At 37.8% G+C, this 16640-nt stretch overlaps 3 protein-coding genes across 4 annotated transcripts in view; all 3 read left to right on the forward strand.

Annotated features, from left to right (window-relative positions):
• LOC146464088 (adenosine receptor A3-like) overlaps positions 1-16640 on the forward strand; it is an 82488-nt gene that overhangs the window by 32876 nt on the left and 32972 nt on the right. The gene's annotated exons all lie outside the window — the stretch shown is intronic.
• Positions 1-16640, forward strand: part of LOC146464089 (adenosine receptor A3-like) — a 34045-nt gene that overhangs the window by 15868 nt on the left and 1537 nt on the right. The window contains exons 1-2 of one of the 2 annotated variants that reach the window (XM_085130209.1): positions 4880-5159; positions 16309-16386. The gene's annotated coding sequence lies outside the window, so the exon portion shown is untranslated. Of the gene's footprint in view, positions 1-4879; positions 5160-16308; positions 16387-16640 lie in introns of those variants that run through there. The other variant, XM_085130208.1, reaches the window with a different exon arrangement.
• On the forward strand, positions 7584-8536 carry LOC146464090 (adenosine receptor A3-like). The gene has a single exon (XM_085083754.1). It carries the CDS (start codon positions 7643-7645, stop codon positions 8534-8536), a length of 894 nt encoding a protein of 297 aa, XP_084939880.1. The 5' UTR covers positions 7584-7642.

A 16640-nucleotide genomic window follows, 5' to 3' on the forward strand; every position in this document is an offset into this window, starting at 1 on the left:
CTTGTGCCAAAAATACATGGAAATCAAGTGCTACAGCTATCTTCGTTTTCATTAAATGTAAAACGTAATGCGTCTGACGAATTTAGTAAATTTTATTGACTTCTGATCATTATCACAATAATACTAATAGTAAATCTTAAATGATGAAGGTTATATCACAACGTGGTTCACAGAAGGGTCGTCCACCCGATCAATTAAGACTTGAACTAACTTAAAATCAAAGGAATTAATCGCTCTGAGAACTGTGGATGAAGCTTCATTTAGGTACGTGGAAGACCATCTGGACTGAACTTTGAATACATGATAATCATTATTCTTTTTTATTATTTTGCTTCATGCGCGCGTTATTCAAAATCATCAAAACCGATTTGTACGCAGCGAGAAGGACGACCAAGGCTTTTTGAGCGGCGTCAGAAGCGACACAACTAAATGATCAGAAATCTTATGGATATTTTGTAATGGAACACAGAATTGTAAGTAGTTTCCAACGCCGTTTCAAGCAAGAATTCTGCAGTTTTGTCACATTCTCTAACTCATGTAATATTTTGTTTAAATTTCGGCTGACGAGATATAAAATAGTTGGATCGTTGAATTATACTGTGAAATGCACTAAGACTATTTATGGCGAAGACTACTACAGAATAAAGTTACCATGGTTATAACGTCTGAAGTAATCTTCAACACTCAAGTAGTGTCTCATCACAGTTTTGAATGCATCAAAAGTGGCTACGGAAAGAAAGTTCAGCCTTTTTATCGCAACTGCTTTAATCCTATCTAGACCAAGAGCAGGAAGGAGCTGTGGAATGTTCCTTTGCGGACTTTGAACGCTTACAACGTTTTTAATATGAGAACAAACGCCACTGAACCGTAGCGACTATTTCAACAATTTATTTGCAAACAATTCGGTTCAGGAAAGGCAATAAATGTCCATTAAATTCGTTGTTTCAATACAATACAATACAATACTTTATTGACACTCCTCATAGGGGTTTTTCAGTGACAATTTACAATACATAAATAAATATTAAAAATGATAATCAGTTTAAGTTGTTACCGTGGCAGCTGAAATTTTGAAAGGCAATTTTTTACAGAAATTGGAATATTCTTGCTTTTAATTAACAAATTTGCCTTTCTTATGGCGTCTTTCGCGCTTTTAGATCATTTTGTTGTTCTATTGGTCTGGATCAATTTTTGGTCAATTTTGGTGGAAATCCTGAAATCCAAGATGGCCGCCGTTTGCTGATCGTGAGGCAATTTCCATGTCAAAGGAAACATCCCTGGACGTACTATTTACCCTCTGAGTTTCGTTGTCATGGCCGCAATGCTTTCGGAGTTATGGAAGGGTACAGAATCCTCACCTCTTCCCGTCCTATAGAAGACCAAAATTAAGCCTGACCTCAATAGGGTTCACCCTTCAGTTGCGTTCATTACTACTTAGGTTTTGCAAAGGAAGATTTGAAGGCTTCAGGGAAAGCCAAACCTTTTGTATACACGTTTGGCAATCTGATTTTACCGGCTGTTCTTATTATCACAATGCCGACATTAAACAAGAAATATAAGTGATAGAAACCGACGTTTCGGTACATATTGCGCCATTATTAAGGTTACATAATTAATGATAAAAAAGGCGGTTTGTGAATAGGCTAAGTTGAAAGCGAATTTGCATAGAAAAGTGCCAAGATTATTACATGAATACTTTAGCACGAATGGAATCAGACTGTACATTCTGTGTTGGTTTAAGATCTTGAATACACAGCATTTCATTAACAAGGCAGTCAAATTTGTATTCAAGATCTTAAACCAACACTGAATGTACAGTCTGATTCTCAAACCTATTAAATTATTATTATTAATCATTTAACCTTGATAATGGCGCAAGATGCACCGAAACGTCGGTTTCTATCACTTATATTTCTTGTTTCATGTATTTCCAAATCGTTTCTTATAATGCTGACATTGCTAATGTAAATACACTGGACTACAAGTCGGTGGAGTTTCCATTCTAATTGATCACACAGTGTCATTTTGGCTTCTCTGAACACAGAGCTGGATAATTCGAACAAATTTTAGATAACGAAAATATTTCGAAACCATATTATTCCAAAGTTAACATTTCCCTAACGAAACTCTTGACTTTCTGAAAAATACTTTATAGTCACAGACGTCGTTCAAACACGACACCAAACTTTATTTAAAGAACTAGACGAAAACAATGTGAGGCGACACGACAAATGTGATGTGACACGACCAGTCTAAAGTTATGCGGCACTGAAGACCTGATTGCGAATAAAGAAGAAACACGCTCTCCATGATGGACAAGCAACTACCGACATAAAACTCAACAAACAAAGCACTGAAGAAAAAAATTACGTGGCCAAGCGATATATACGATATGCAAAAAAAAAGCCATAACATAACATGTAAGAACAAAATTAAACGAACAATGAAGGGTTAATTAATTAACAACAAAAAAACTGCGCATAAAGGCGTGAATGGAAAAAACTAGAAGACAAGCAAAACGAAAACACGAACAAAGAATGATAACATAAATTCCTGGCCGACGTTAACATATTTCACCTAAGCGATCCTATTGATCTCACTAATATTATGCTTGTCTTTTTAATTTCAGGAATTTCACTGATAACTTTTATCATTTTATTTTACACAACATGTATTGTTCAGATCGAGATTATGGATTATTAGGGGGTGTTTTCATGTGAAAACTCGCCCCGGTGCGAGTTTGATACCGGTATGACATTGCGATTTCAAACCGTGTTTACATAAATGAACACCTCATTCCGACCGACGCGATTTTGACGCCCAGGTGACGCCATATTGGATTGGATATCGAAGACTGCGCATGCGCTACCCGTTCTAGACTCCCAGGAGAGTGATTTCATGCCGGAATGAACAGCTGTACCGCGTTTACATGACATCGGCCACGCTTGTAAATAGCCTGCTGGTTTGCCTCCTGCCAGTTGGGATTTTTAACATGCTATGTTCGATTTGATTATTGTTTGTTTCCCGTTATTTCTGAGTGGAATGTCTGTAAACTAGCTTTGGGTAGCTAAGTGCATTTCCACTATAAACAAAGCATTCATTTTATTTATTTTATCGGCATGAGTTTTCGTACCGGAATGAAAATCTCGCCCCAGTACAGCTACCGGGGTGAACTCGCACCGGTATGACTCGGTCCGGTACAAGATTTTGTGCTGGTATCCGATGTAAACGAATACAGAGCCACAAGAGCGAACTGGAGTGAACTCGTACCGGAATGAAAGTCGCGCTGGTATTATGTAAACACCCCCTTAGACGAAATGTTACAAAGAAGGCTGATAAAATATTTGTATTACATCTTTCAGGCGAAAAATAACCTTGTCATGCACAACTAAAAATAGATCCCCGAGGCCCAAGGACAGATCAACTTAATGTCCATCTGACACATGCAATATGAAACAAGAGAATTATCTCTTAACATTATCTTAACATTAATTATCCGTTAAAATTTGTTGTGTCTAAATTATCAGATATTAACAAAGGTGAAACTATAATAATTGATCAGCCGTGCTACTAGGCAAAGGTGAAAACCATAATGTTTTTTAGTTTTGTTTTCATGCTTGGCCTTTTGACCACGTTTTGTCAGCTTCACGGTTGTTAGGGACCTTCCCGCTGGTTTGTATAGCTTCGATTAAATTATCTTACTTGCATTCAGTATTCTTTTGAGAGAATAAAAAAAGGAATTGCAAGTCATACAATGTTATTTCCCTCTTAAAAAACGTACTCAGTATGCCACCCATATTGTCAGTGTCACTGGTCTTTGCCTTCAGTAGCTCTATTTACTCTGAGACTAAAAACTGCCCTGACGAATTTCAATTCAACCATTCGACCGATAAACAGAAAGGATATTAAAACGTTGAAACAAAGATTTTGAGTGTTTTTAGTTCACTGCCTTTTGCCGGATAAGTTCAACAGGGCCTTTTAAAAACATCGCCTTTAGGAAGGTTACATGTTTGATAACAGGTACAGCCATCTAAAAGCACAGTCAGCCCACATAAATAGAGGATAGTAAACATGTGTGATTGTACAGCTGTTTGCTTAAGGCATTGACAATTTATCCTCCAGTAATTATCTTTAATTTTCAAGCTCACTTTTCCGTTATATCGAATATTATTGGCTTTTTCATTTCGTTCATTTGCATTATTTGATCATCCGGTTGCGAGACCCTAAATGCGGCAAGACGAATTTAGAAACTGAAGAAAAAATACCACGAGAATAAACACTTTGCTCAGCTGCACTCTTGGAGTCCAAGAAAGACAAAAAACATCCCTTTGGTACTACAGAGCAATGACTAGAGGATTTAATTCACAATTCAAAAGGTCAGAATCATATGAGATAAAAACAGCGCTTTCTTCGCGAGAGCGCGAACATTAATAAGTTTTTCTTGCAAGGGATGGCAACTTAAAAACATCGCTAGTGCCCAACAACAAGCGTGTTGAAACTTCCAGTTGGCAGTGAACACTTCTTAAAAGTTGCCTATTTGATGTGTAGTTTTCTGGACAGAAGCGGAAGTTTGGGAAAGTGACGCTCCAAGAAACTAGGCATTTAATCCTCCTCTGGCAACCAGAACGATGTTTAGTACCTTGTTGAGGTAGCTTTTGTATTTTGTATTTTTATAACAAAACAATCTCTCGAGAATCCGAATACGCTAGTCTCAGTAACAAACATTTGGCGATCAATTCCGGAGCGGAGGCCAAATTTTATGAGCACTTAGATAATTTCTAAGAGACTTCTAAACATTGTAAACCAATCAAGATACTATGGAAGAGCTGAAAAAACGTCTCAAAAAGTATGTAGGAACTCCGGTTTTCCTTAAAGGCGCAACCCAAAGACTGCTTCAATTTGGTTAACCGACTCGTGCATTTTGTAATAACCCGGATCCTTTGAAGTCATGTACCAATGTACTTCTCGATTCCTGTTGACCGTCTGTATATTGGGTCTTATCTTCATATCTGTGCCCTTTTCACAGCTAAATTTCTTACAAAAAACATCTAAACAGAGAAGAGTGGTATGTCTGTACCGTCGCCACAAGTTGTAAGAACGTTCAGTTTCAAAAGGGACATCTATTCTAGTGACAGACGAAGAGAAAAAAGTTATTGTGGGTAAGATCTGGTCAGAGAAACTTTATTTTTAAATTTTTTTTTTAAAGCGCTAGTAAAACAGACTTTCGTCGTGTCGTGCCTCCGTCAGGTTACTATTTGCATCCGCGCTTCCGATAATTCGCGATCACCTTGGGCTTCAATGTGTTCGCAAATTGCCTCGCGGTTTTAGTCTTTTGTTAATTTTGTTACTGGGAGTTGGATGCACGCAATGTTGCATAAAGAAGGGTTCTCAGTATGTGTTACTAGCGGGGCCATTTACACAGCCACTAAACGAAGGTCTGTATCCGCCTGAGCTAGGGTGGGTTGTTTTCAAACTTGAATCACCTGTTCCTCTGTTTGGACAGGATCTAATGATCAAAGATTTTTATATACTCTAATTGTTTTTGTCAAATATCCCTTGAGCGATATCACGTACGAAATTGGAGGATAGTGAATCATTATTTTTTTGCTTTATTAAAAAAGGTTTCTGAAGCAGACAAACTCGAGCAATTATCTTTTCAGGGTGAAGAAATTAGATCTGTTTATCGAAAAGACGTCGACTTTTTTGTTGGGTAGCCTTCATTATTCCTGGACGCGTTTTAGCTCTTAGACGCCGACTTCAAGACGATGCTGTCAAATGATTGGACGAGTTAAAAACGTTGACCTCCTGGTCTACGGGCTACCCACCCAAAGACTAGAAAATCATCACCCTCAGGGAATACGTCAATTTTCTTTCGCTAAAAGTTTGCCGTTTATCGATTGCTTTGGAAACCGTTATTTGGGATCGCGGGTGTGACAGGAACTAAATACTGCCGGGTGTCCATGACCTAACGTGGAGAAGAAAATTAACAAAGGAAAAATGGAAACATTCAAATGTTCCCAGTTCTTTTTCTATAGAGATATAGGAGTCAAATGTCCAGCGGTAGGTGTTTTTAACGAGACCTTAAGTTCTTGTTGTTATGTTGTGAAAGGAAATTTAGGTAAGCCCTTCAGGTGATGATTTGGTATTGGTCAGTCAGTGGTCCTTAGGGTCGGAACGGGGGTCAGCGTTTTTAACTTGTCCCAAACAAATATTGATGAACTGCTCATTTCAATACTAGATTTGTAATAAATGGCTTACGCTCATTACCTATCATATGGTGATAGGCCTTCATTTGAACATAAATATGCCTGATGATTTCACTGCAGTCTTCATTTATGTCAGTTTCAAGAAGCGCCAAGTTTTTGGCTGAAGGAGAAGCTCAAGCAAAGTACGAGTTTCAAGGAACAGACAAGATCTTTGACAAGGAAACCGACATAATTTTTAATCGAAATGGGCGTTGCTGTTTTTTTTATCATCTTTGAATATTTCTAGCAATTTGTACAATTTTGGATATGCAGAACAACCAAACGTCGTCCACGTGACTTTAGTTGCTAATTGTGTTAGGAAAGAAAACTCAACTCAACTTTTAGGTTCGCGATATCCAGGAGTAATATCGATTCATATTGAGGCGGTCAGTGGTCCAAACAGAACGCTACCTGAGTTAAACTAAAGGCTGGCTTCCATATGATCGCAGATCGCAGATCGCAATGAGGTCTGCGATCGTCTGCGATCATACGAAACTACTTCTGCGATCGTCTGCGATCCTGCGATCGTGATCGCAGACGATCGCAGAAGATAGAACCATGTTCTATCTAAAGGCTGGTTTCCATATGATCGCGGATCGCAGATCGCAAACAATCGCAATTGATCGCAGACGATCTCAGGAGATAGAACATGGTTCTATCTTCTGCGATCGTCTGCGATCACGATCGCAGGATCGCAGACGATCGCAGAAGTAGTTTACATATGATAGCAGACGATCGCAGACCTTATTGCGATCTGCGATCTGCGATCTGCGATCCGCGATCATATGGAAACCAGCCTTAAGGACGGTGCCTACTAATGCCGAAGTATTCTTGTGCGGTTTATGACTATGCAGGAAAAGCAGGTCTTAGCAAGGCCTATTGGAATCCAAAAAGAAAATTGGGGGTAACCACGCATTTTTCAGAGATAATAAAGCAACAATATCTCTAAAAAGCGCCAAAATATAAAGCAATGTATGGGATTTTTTCCTAAATTGAAGCTTAATTTTCTCTGAAAAATGCATGGTTACCCCCAATTTTCTTTTGAGATACCAAAGGAATTTGGTAAGTTCTGCTTTTTCCGTATAGTTTTAAACCGCGCAAAAATGTTCCTGTATTTGTAGGCACCACCCATAGGAAACCTGAGTATCTCGCGATGCGCAGAACGTATGCGCAGTAACAATAGTAGGCACCGTCCTTAAATAACGGATTCTATCTAAATTCACATATGATGTGAATGGCTTGAAATGTGCATTTCAAGGTTCCTTAAAAAAGAAAAAAAAATTGTTCTCAATTTTTAGGTTACGTTGTCGCCGACAAATACCTGCTAAAAGAGGACTGTCTATCAACACCAGTAACAAAACCTACAACCGACAAGTAGCGACCAGTTAGTCTTCGCTATGCTCCCGGCTTCTCAGTGTATTCCATGGGTTGCAGTGCTGGTTGCTGAGTCTCTGGCCATAGTCGCCCTTAATATCATCACCATTATTGTATTTGTGAAGCAGCGCCGCCTTCAACGCCAGAGTTTTTACTTGATCATCCATCTGGCGATTGCGGACCTCTTAGTTGGGGCAATTTCAGGTCCCATGTTAATTGAATATTTTGGCGGTATGCACTGTGGTCTATGGGATTACAGCTCTAGCCCGCTCAAAGATGGACTGACCGAATTATTTCTCATGGTCTCTTATTTTAATTTAGTTGCTATTTCTTTAGAACGAATGCACGCTACTTTGCGTCCTTTCAAACATCGTTTTATGAAAAAACGCGTTTATTATGTAATCACGACTGTTATTTGGTTAACGGCTTTAATCAGGGAAATCGTTTTTTATGTTGTGTTTGCCAAAATACGAACATCAGGTTTGTTTATATGGTTCATCCTGCATGAGGCTCCTTGGTTAATTTCTGTCTTCATTATTTGTTTGTCTTTCACTTCCATTTTCATAAAAATCCGATTCGGCCCTCATCCAAATCGCTTGCGCAATGGTGTGATCAACAGAGAACGACGGTTGACCTCTGACCTGTTCGTTGTTCTGTCTGTATCTATACTGAAAACGTTACCATGGGTAATTTTTGAATGTTTCAACGATTTCAATCCCGAGTTATTCAATAGCCTTTCCTGGAGTTCATTCCTTTATATGTTAGCGACCTCGTACTTGCTTGTCTTGGCTAACTCGTTAGTCAATCCAATCATATACGCCATGCGTTTGTCAGATTTTCGTGCGGGTTTAGCAGCAATTTTCCACAGGACTCCAAATTATGAAAATGCAGCCGTTTTACCTCTGCACCGTCTTTAACTCCCCCTTGACTGGGAATAAATAGCCTGCCAATGAAGCCGCCTCCCAACGAACTCAATGCACAACTACAGCTAAAGCTAAAAAAGATGAGAAGCAGCTGTATTCGCAGGCTAAGGGAAGAAACATCTTGTAAATCATGTTGTGTGACAATTTGTTACCGATCTTTTTTTTTGTGTGTGTGGAACAAGTGTCAACAACTATTTGCACCGCGAGCAGTGTTCACTGGCCATTAAAAATTCCGAAAACGACCGGAAACCAGTAGGAAAAAATTGCAAGCGGCAAAAAGGCTGCCTCTGAAACAGAATTTGAAACAACGTTACGCTTGAACTTGTGACCGGATGTTTGATCTGGAGGATTTTGAATCCCAATTTGCAAGGGAATCAGCTCTCTTTTGTACAAAAATTCTCAAAAAAGCTCAGAAGTGTACTGCTGCTGTTTGTAAAAAGGTCTTTTTGTATTGTAAAAAAAGAACTGTAATTGGTAAATCATTGGAAAATAATTATCTGTCGGTTGAGGCATGAGAACTGTCCAGTAACGCAACAATAAGAAATCTGAATAACTAACAGGTAAGAAATATTCAAGTTGAATGGTGGGCATTTTGTCTTACAGCTAACAAATAAGCACCACATTCAGAGTTCGTACTAGTTGTAGTCGGTAACTGAATACAATGCAATAAACAAGTTGTATGAAAATCTCTATATGCCGTTGCTGCGGTTTTTAGTTTGATCTCTCCCCTTGTGAAGCAAAGTTTCTTTGATATGATAAGATGACGTGGGTAAGATAGTATTAGAAAAATTGCGAATTGGAGCGTTTAGGAATTGTCGAATTCTAAACTGACGTGTTTCAGCTGCAGCTAATACAGTTTTATTTCCAAAAGAAAGAAATGGCTTTATAACATAGCGAGTAAAATTACTTAATGCTGATTGGTCGAGAAGGATGGCATTTTTTACTCCTGATTGGACGAGAGGCGGAAATAATCGCTCCCGATTGGCTGAGCACGCCATTTCTATATTTATTCGGTTTATTCGGTTTGGTCCCAACAACAACGAGATCTATCAGGTTCTTTGAAGTTTGACTTTTTTGGTCGATTTGCTGGTGCCAAAAATACATGGAAATCAAGTGCTACAGCTATCTTGGTTTTCATTGAATATAAAAAGTAATGCGTCTGACGAATTTAGAAAATTTTTATTGACTTTTGATCATTATCACAATAATAGTAATAATAAATCTTGAATGACGAAGCCCACATCACAACGACGTGGTTCACAAAAGGGTCGTCCACTCGATCAATTAAGACTTGAACTAAATTAAAATCAAAGGAATTAATCGCTTTGAGAACTGTGGATAAAGCTTCATTTAGGTACATCGAAGACCATCTGGACTGAACTTTCGATTAATAATAATCATGATTCTATTTTATTATTTTCTTCATGTGCGCGGGAATATCAGTATTTTTTTCGTGCCAACAATAAATTATTATTAAATCATTAAAACCAATTTGTACGTAGCGAGAAGGACGACGAAGGCTTTTTGAGCGGCGTCAGAAGTGACACAACTAAATGATCACAAACGTTATGGCTATCTTGTAATAGAACACAGAAATGGAAGTAGTTTCCCAACGCTGTTTCAAGCGAGAATTCTGCAGTTTTGTCACATCAAGAGAGGATCAAGGTCCTCTCTTGGTCACATGCATCCTCCAACTCATGTAATATTTTGTTTAATTTTAGCTGACTACATAAATCAGGTTGGACCGTTCAATTATACTGTGAAATGCACTCGTGGAAACTTTATAGCTAACACTTGTACAGAGTAAAGTTACCATGATTATAACGTTTGACGTAATCTTCACACTCAAGTAGTGTCGCATCACGGTTATGATTGCATCAAAAGCGGCTACGGAAAGAAAGTTAAGCCTTTTTTATCGCAACTGCTTTAATCCTATCTAGACCAAGAGCAGGAAGGAGCGGAATCTTCCTTCACGGACTTTGAACGCTTAAAACGTTTTTAATATGTGAACAAACGCCACCAAACGAAGCGACGTTTTCAGCAATTTGTTTGCTAACAATTCCGTTCGGGCAAGTTTTACACAAATTTGAATATTCTTGTTTTTAATGAACAAAACTGTCTTTCTTATGGTGTCTTTCGCGTTTTTCGATTATTTTGTTGTTCTATTGGTCTGGATCACTTTTTGGTCAATTTTGGTGGAAATCCTGAAATCCAATATGGGGCCGATTGGTGATCGTGAGGCAATTTCCATGTCAAAGGAAACATCTCTGGACGTACTATTTACCTTCTGAGTTTCGTTGTCATATAGCTGCAATGCTTTCGGAGTTATGGAAGGGTACAGAATCCTCACCTCTTCACGTCCTATAGAAGACCAAAATTAAGCCTGATCTCAATAGGGTTAACCCTTCAGTTGCGTTCATTACTACTTAGGTTTTACAAAGGAAGATTTGAAGGCTTCAGTGAAAGCCAAACCTTTTGTATACATGTTTGACAATATTTCGTCTGATTTTACGGGATGTTCTTATTACCACAATGCTGACATTGCTAATGTAAATAAACTGGACTATAAGTGGGTGGAATTTCTATTATAATTTATCACACAGTGTAATTTTTTTTTCCCTGAACATAGAGACGGATGAGTCGAATAAATTTTAGATAACGAAAATGTTCCGAAACCATATTTTTGCCAAAGTAATATTTCCCTAAAGAAAATCTTGACTTTCTGAAAAATACTTTAGGGTCACAGACTTCGTTCACGCGCGAAACCAAACTTTATTTAAAGAACTAGACGAAACCAATGTGATGCGACACGACAAATGTGTTGTGAAGCGACCGGTGTAAAGCGATGCGACAAATGCCATGCAGTGAAGACGATTGCGACTAAAGAGGAAACACGCCCTCAATGATGGACAAGCAACTACTGACATCAACCTCAACAAACGAAGCACTGAAGAAAAAAATTAAATGGCGAAGCGATATATATGGTATGCAAAAAAAACCTCATAACATAACATGTAAGAACAAAATTAAGCGAACAATGAAGGGCTAATTAAAGTGCGTATAAAGGCGTGAACGGAAAAAACTAGAAGATAAGCAAAACGAAAACACGAACAAACAAAAAATAACAAATTCCTGGCCGACTTTAACATATTTCACCTAAGCGATCCTATATTGATCTCACTACTACTATGCTTGTCTTTTTTATTTTAGGAATTTCAAATTTTATCATTTTATTTTACACAACATGCATTTTCCAGATCGAGATTATGGATTATTAGACTCAAGAAATGTTTCAAGCGAAAAATAACCTTGTCATGAACAATTAAAAATAGACCCCCGAGCCCCGAAGACAGATCAACTTAATATCCCTCTGACACATGCAATGTGAAACAAGAGCATTATCTCTTAACATTATCTTAACATTAATTATCTCTCAAAATTAAGATGCAAATTGTCGTGTCTAAATAGTCAGATATTAACAAAAGTGAAACTATAAATAATTGATCAGCCGTCGGCTGCTAGGCAAGTGTGAAAACCATTTTTTTTTGGTTTTGTTTTAATACTTTGCCTTTTGACCACGTTTTGTCAGCTTGGGGGTGGTTAGGGACCTTCCTCGATGGTTTGTGTAGCTTCATTTAAATTATCTTACTTGCAATCAGTGTTCTTTTATTCGAATAAAAAAGGAATTTCAAGGCATAAAATGCTATTTTCTTCTTGAATCTGTTAAAAACGTACTCATTATGCCACCCTTATTTCATGAATCACACATTTTCTTTTGTTATTCAACATCCTTTATTTAACTTACATACTTCATGAATATTAAACTAACTGAAACGAGGGATTTATACAGATAAATCCCTCATTTACATTAGCAGTACTGCGAGAAACGCACACATCAGGTTGCTTCTATTTTTCTCCGTTTCTCACCTAAGTGTGACGGTACTAATTAGCCGGCGTTTGTCCCCTTGAACAAAGGATCGCCTTCATGAATAATTTCATGAAATAAGTCAGATAAATACCTCGAACGTCGGTATTAATCCATATACATCCCTCGGGATGAATATGGATTATTAATACCTCCGTTCTCGGTATTTATCTTTTACATATTGTCAATGTTACTGGTCGTTGCCTTCAGTAGCTCTCTTTACTCTGGCAAAAAACTGCCTTGACCAATTTCAATTCAACCATTAGACCGATAAACGAAAAGGATATTAAAACGTTGTAGTGAAGATATTGAGTTTTTTCAGTTCATTGCCTTTTGCCGGATAAGTTCAACAGGCGTTTTAAAAACATCGCCTTTAGAAAAGTTCCATGTTTGATAACAGGTACAGCGATGTGAAAGCACAGTCAGTCCACAAAAATAGAGTATAGTAAATATGTGTTTTTGCACAGCTGTTTGGTTAAGGCATTGACAATTGCTCCTTTAGTAATTATCTTTAATTTTCAAGCTCACTTTTCTATTATATCGAATGTTATTAGCTTTTTCATTTCGGTCATTTGCATCTTTCGATCATCCGGTTACGAGACCCTAAATGCGGCAAGACGAATTTAGAAACCGAAGAAAAAATACCACGAGAATACCCACTTTGCTCAGCTGTACTCTTGGAGTTCAAGAAAGCAAGTATTACAAAATAACTCCTTGGGACTTGAAGTACTACAGAGCTTTTAGTTGAATGGTCACCACATGACTAGAGGATTTAATTCACGATTCAAAAGGTAAGAATCATAGGAGATAAAAACAGCGCTTTCTTCGCGAGAGCGCGAACACTAATAAGTTTTTCTTGCAAGAGATGGCAACTTAAAAATATAGCTAGTGCCCAACAGCAAGCGTGTTGAAAATTCTCCCCGGCAGTGAACACTTTTAAAAAGTTGCCAATTTGATGTGTAGTTTTTTCTAAACAGAAGCGGAAGTTCAGGAAAGTGACGCTCCAAGGAACTAGGTATTTAATCCTAGTCTGGCAACCAAAACGATGTTTAGTACCTTGCTGAGGTAGCTTTTGTATTTCTAATTAATAACAAAACAATCTCTCGAGAATCCGAATGTGCTTGTCTCAGTAACAAACATTTGGCTTTTAATTTAAGCAAAGGCCAAATTTTGTGAGCACTAAGATAATTTTAAGGGACTTTTAAACATTGTTAACCGATCAAGATACTATGGAAAAGCTAAAAAATCGTCTCAAAAAGTATGTAGGAACTCCTGTTTTCCCTAAAGGTGCAATCTAAAGTTGGTTAACCGACTATTGCATTTTGTAATAACCCGGATTCTTCCAAGTCATGTACCAACGTCCTTCACGATTTTTGTTTAACGACTGTATATGGGATCTTATCTTCACATCTGTGCACTTTTTCACAGCTAAATCTCTTTTTAAGAAACATCTAAAGAGAGAAGATTGTTGTGTCTGTACCGTCGCCACAAGTAAAAAGATAGTTTAGATTTACAGGGGACATTTATTTTGGTGACAGACGAAGACTTTCTCTTTAAAATTTGTTTAAAGTGCTAGTCAAACAGACTTTTTGTTGTGTCGTGTCTCCGATAGGTTACTATTTTCAACCTACGCTTACGATAATTTGCGATCACCTTGAGCCTCAATGAGTTCGCAAATGGCCTCGCGGTTTTCTCCTTTTGTTAATTGTCACTGGTAGTGGGCTACGCGAAATGCTGCATGAAGAAGGGTTCTCAGTATGTGTTACTAGCGGACCATTTACATAGCCACCAAACGAAGATCTGTGACCGCCAGCTAGCTAGGGTGGGTTGTTTTCAAACTTGAAATCACCTGTTCCTCCGTTTGGACAGGTTCTAATGATCCAAAGATTTTTATGTACTCTAAGTGTTTTTGTCAAACATCCCTTGACAGGTACAAATTTAGCTCGAGCGATATTACTTACGAAATAGAGGATAGTGCGCCTTTGTTTTCTTGCTCTATTTAAACAAGTTTCTGTAGCATACAAACTCGAGCAACTGAATTATGTTTGAAATTAGATGTCTCGAAAAGACGTCGGCTTTTTTGTCGGATAACTTTCATTATTCCTGCACGCGTTTTAGCGCTTCGACGTCGACTTAAACACGATGTTGTCAAATGATCAGACGAGTTGAAAACATTGACCCCCTGGTCTACGGATTAGCCCGGGGTGGTCAATCGATAAAAATTGATATCGGAAAATCATTCGATAAATCGATATCTATCGATAAATTGAACTTAAACGATATCGATTTTATCGGTCAATCGATAAAATTCGATACTCACACGCCGACGAAGTGTTTATGTTATCGATTTTATCGGATTCATCGATCGTTATTGAATCGATAAAAATTGTCCTGTTTCCGTTGAGGGAGCGTTTGATTGTGACTCTTTAAATGTAGATTTCAAAGGCGGCAATGAAATGATTTGTTGACAAACACTGTACAAGAGACCAAAGAGACTGCATTTAATATGATTTTCTTCCTGATTTTATTGTTCGATTAACCGGGTTCGATTACAAACGTAAATTATTTTTCCTTTTGCAGGTTCTCAGCTTCAAGATTGTCGTCTAAATTTTTTCTCTTCCTTTGTTCCGTTGGTTTAGAAACCACGTTTAACCTAAGAAATATGGGGAGCCGGGGGGGTCTAGATGATTTGTTTATATCTTTACTAAAAAAATCACGAAAATATTTCCCTTTAAAGACTGGGTGAAAGAGCAACGAGCGTGCGATTGTGTTACATCAGCAAATAAATAAAACAGTGGAATAATCAACCAGGGATCTATATCGGATTTCATTCAAATACAACACACGCTGAGAAATACTAAAAGTTTGTAGAAAAGATGAAGCAATTTATATCGTTTTACGAACAGGGAAGTTGTTATAAGTGTCTCTGCGAGTTCTTTAATATCTTTTGGTGTTGCCCTTTCGAAAATTGGAACGATAATTCAGTTTCGATAAAATCGATAGCCCTGATTCAAAAATCGATAATTATCGATTACTCACAACGAAATATTTTATCGATTTTTATCGAATTTCGAAAAAATTAATCGATTTTTATCGATTGTTATCGAATGCTATCGATTATCGATATTATCGATTGACTACCCCGGGGGATTAGTCACCCAACGACTAGAAAATCATCACCCTCAGGGAATATATCAATTTTCTTCCGCCAAAAGTTTCTTGTTCACCATTTGCTTTGGAAACCGTTATGTGGGATCGCAGGTGTAACAGGAACTTAATACTGCCGGGTGCCCATGACCTAACGTGGAGAAGAAAATTAACAAAGGAAAAATGGAAACATTCAAATGTTTCCAGTCCTTTTTCTATGGAAATATAGGAGTCAAATGTTCAGTATGTGCTCTTAACGAGAACTTAAGTTCAGCAACAATTTTAACGCCATTTCACTTGGCCCATACCTCCGTATTTCGATAACCGACACTCGCCTCAGTTCTGGTCGGCCAGCCTAACGCGCTGTTCAGAGACAGCCGGTGCGAGGTGAATGAAGCTGTGGTTCATAGAAATAGGATAATAAATTTTAATTCGTCTTATTTATCATATTTATCTTCTCCTTGTAGCCTCTTCAGTTGTCCCACCTTCTGTAGAGGCTACTTTGCTGCGTTTTCAAGAGGCATTTCTTTTTTCAGGATTGATTCAAATTGTAGGTACAAGCATCTTGGACCGTGTTGGTGAAATTTGTGCCAGGCATAATAAAATCACACAAGATTAAGCCTTCTAATCTTTCATTGTCTCTTGGTGTTGGCTAGTTTTAAATAATATAATTTTTTCCCTTTCGTCAATCAAGGTATTATCCACTAAACTGAACTGCGCTGGATAGTAACTCGGGTGACAAAGAGGTCCTATGTTGTGAAAGGAAATTGAGGTAAGCTCTTCAGGTGATAATTTGGTAGTCAGCCCTTTAGACGGTAGTGGTCACTTTTTAACTTGTCCCAAACAAATATTGTTACACATTAGGTTACAATCGATGAACTGCTCATTTTAATGCTAGTTTTATAATAAATGAGTCATGCTCATTAGTTTCGGTGATCAAGAAATTTCTCTAAAATACATCAAGCAATTGATGAGCTACAACGTCCAAAAGTTCGTTATCCGCAATTTCAAGTTAAATTAACATAG

Source organism: Pavona decussata, unplaced genomic scaffold (assembly GCF_977016875.1).
Source record: "Pavona decussata unplaced genomic scaffold, jaPavDecu1.1 SCAFFOLD_169, whole genome shotgun sequence".
In the NCBI taxonomy this organism is placed as follows: Eukaryota; Metazoa; Cnidaria; class Anthozoa; order Scleractinia; family Agariciidae; genus Pavona; species Pavona decussata.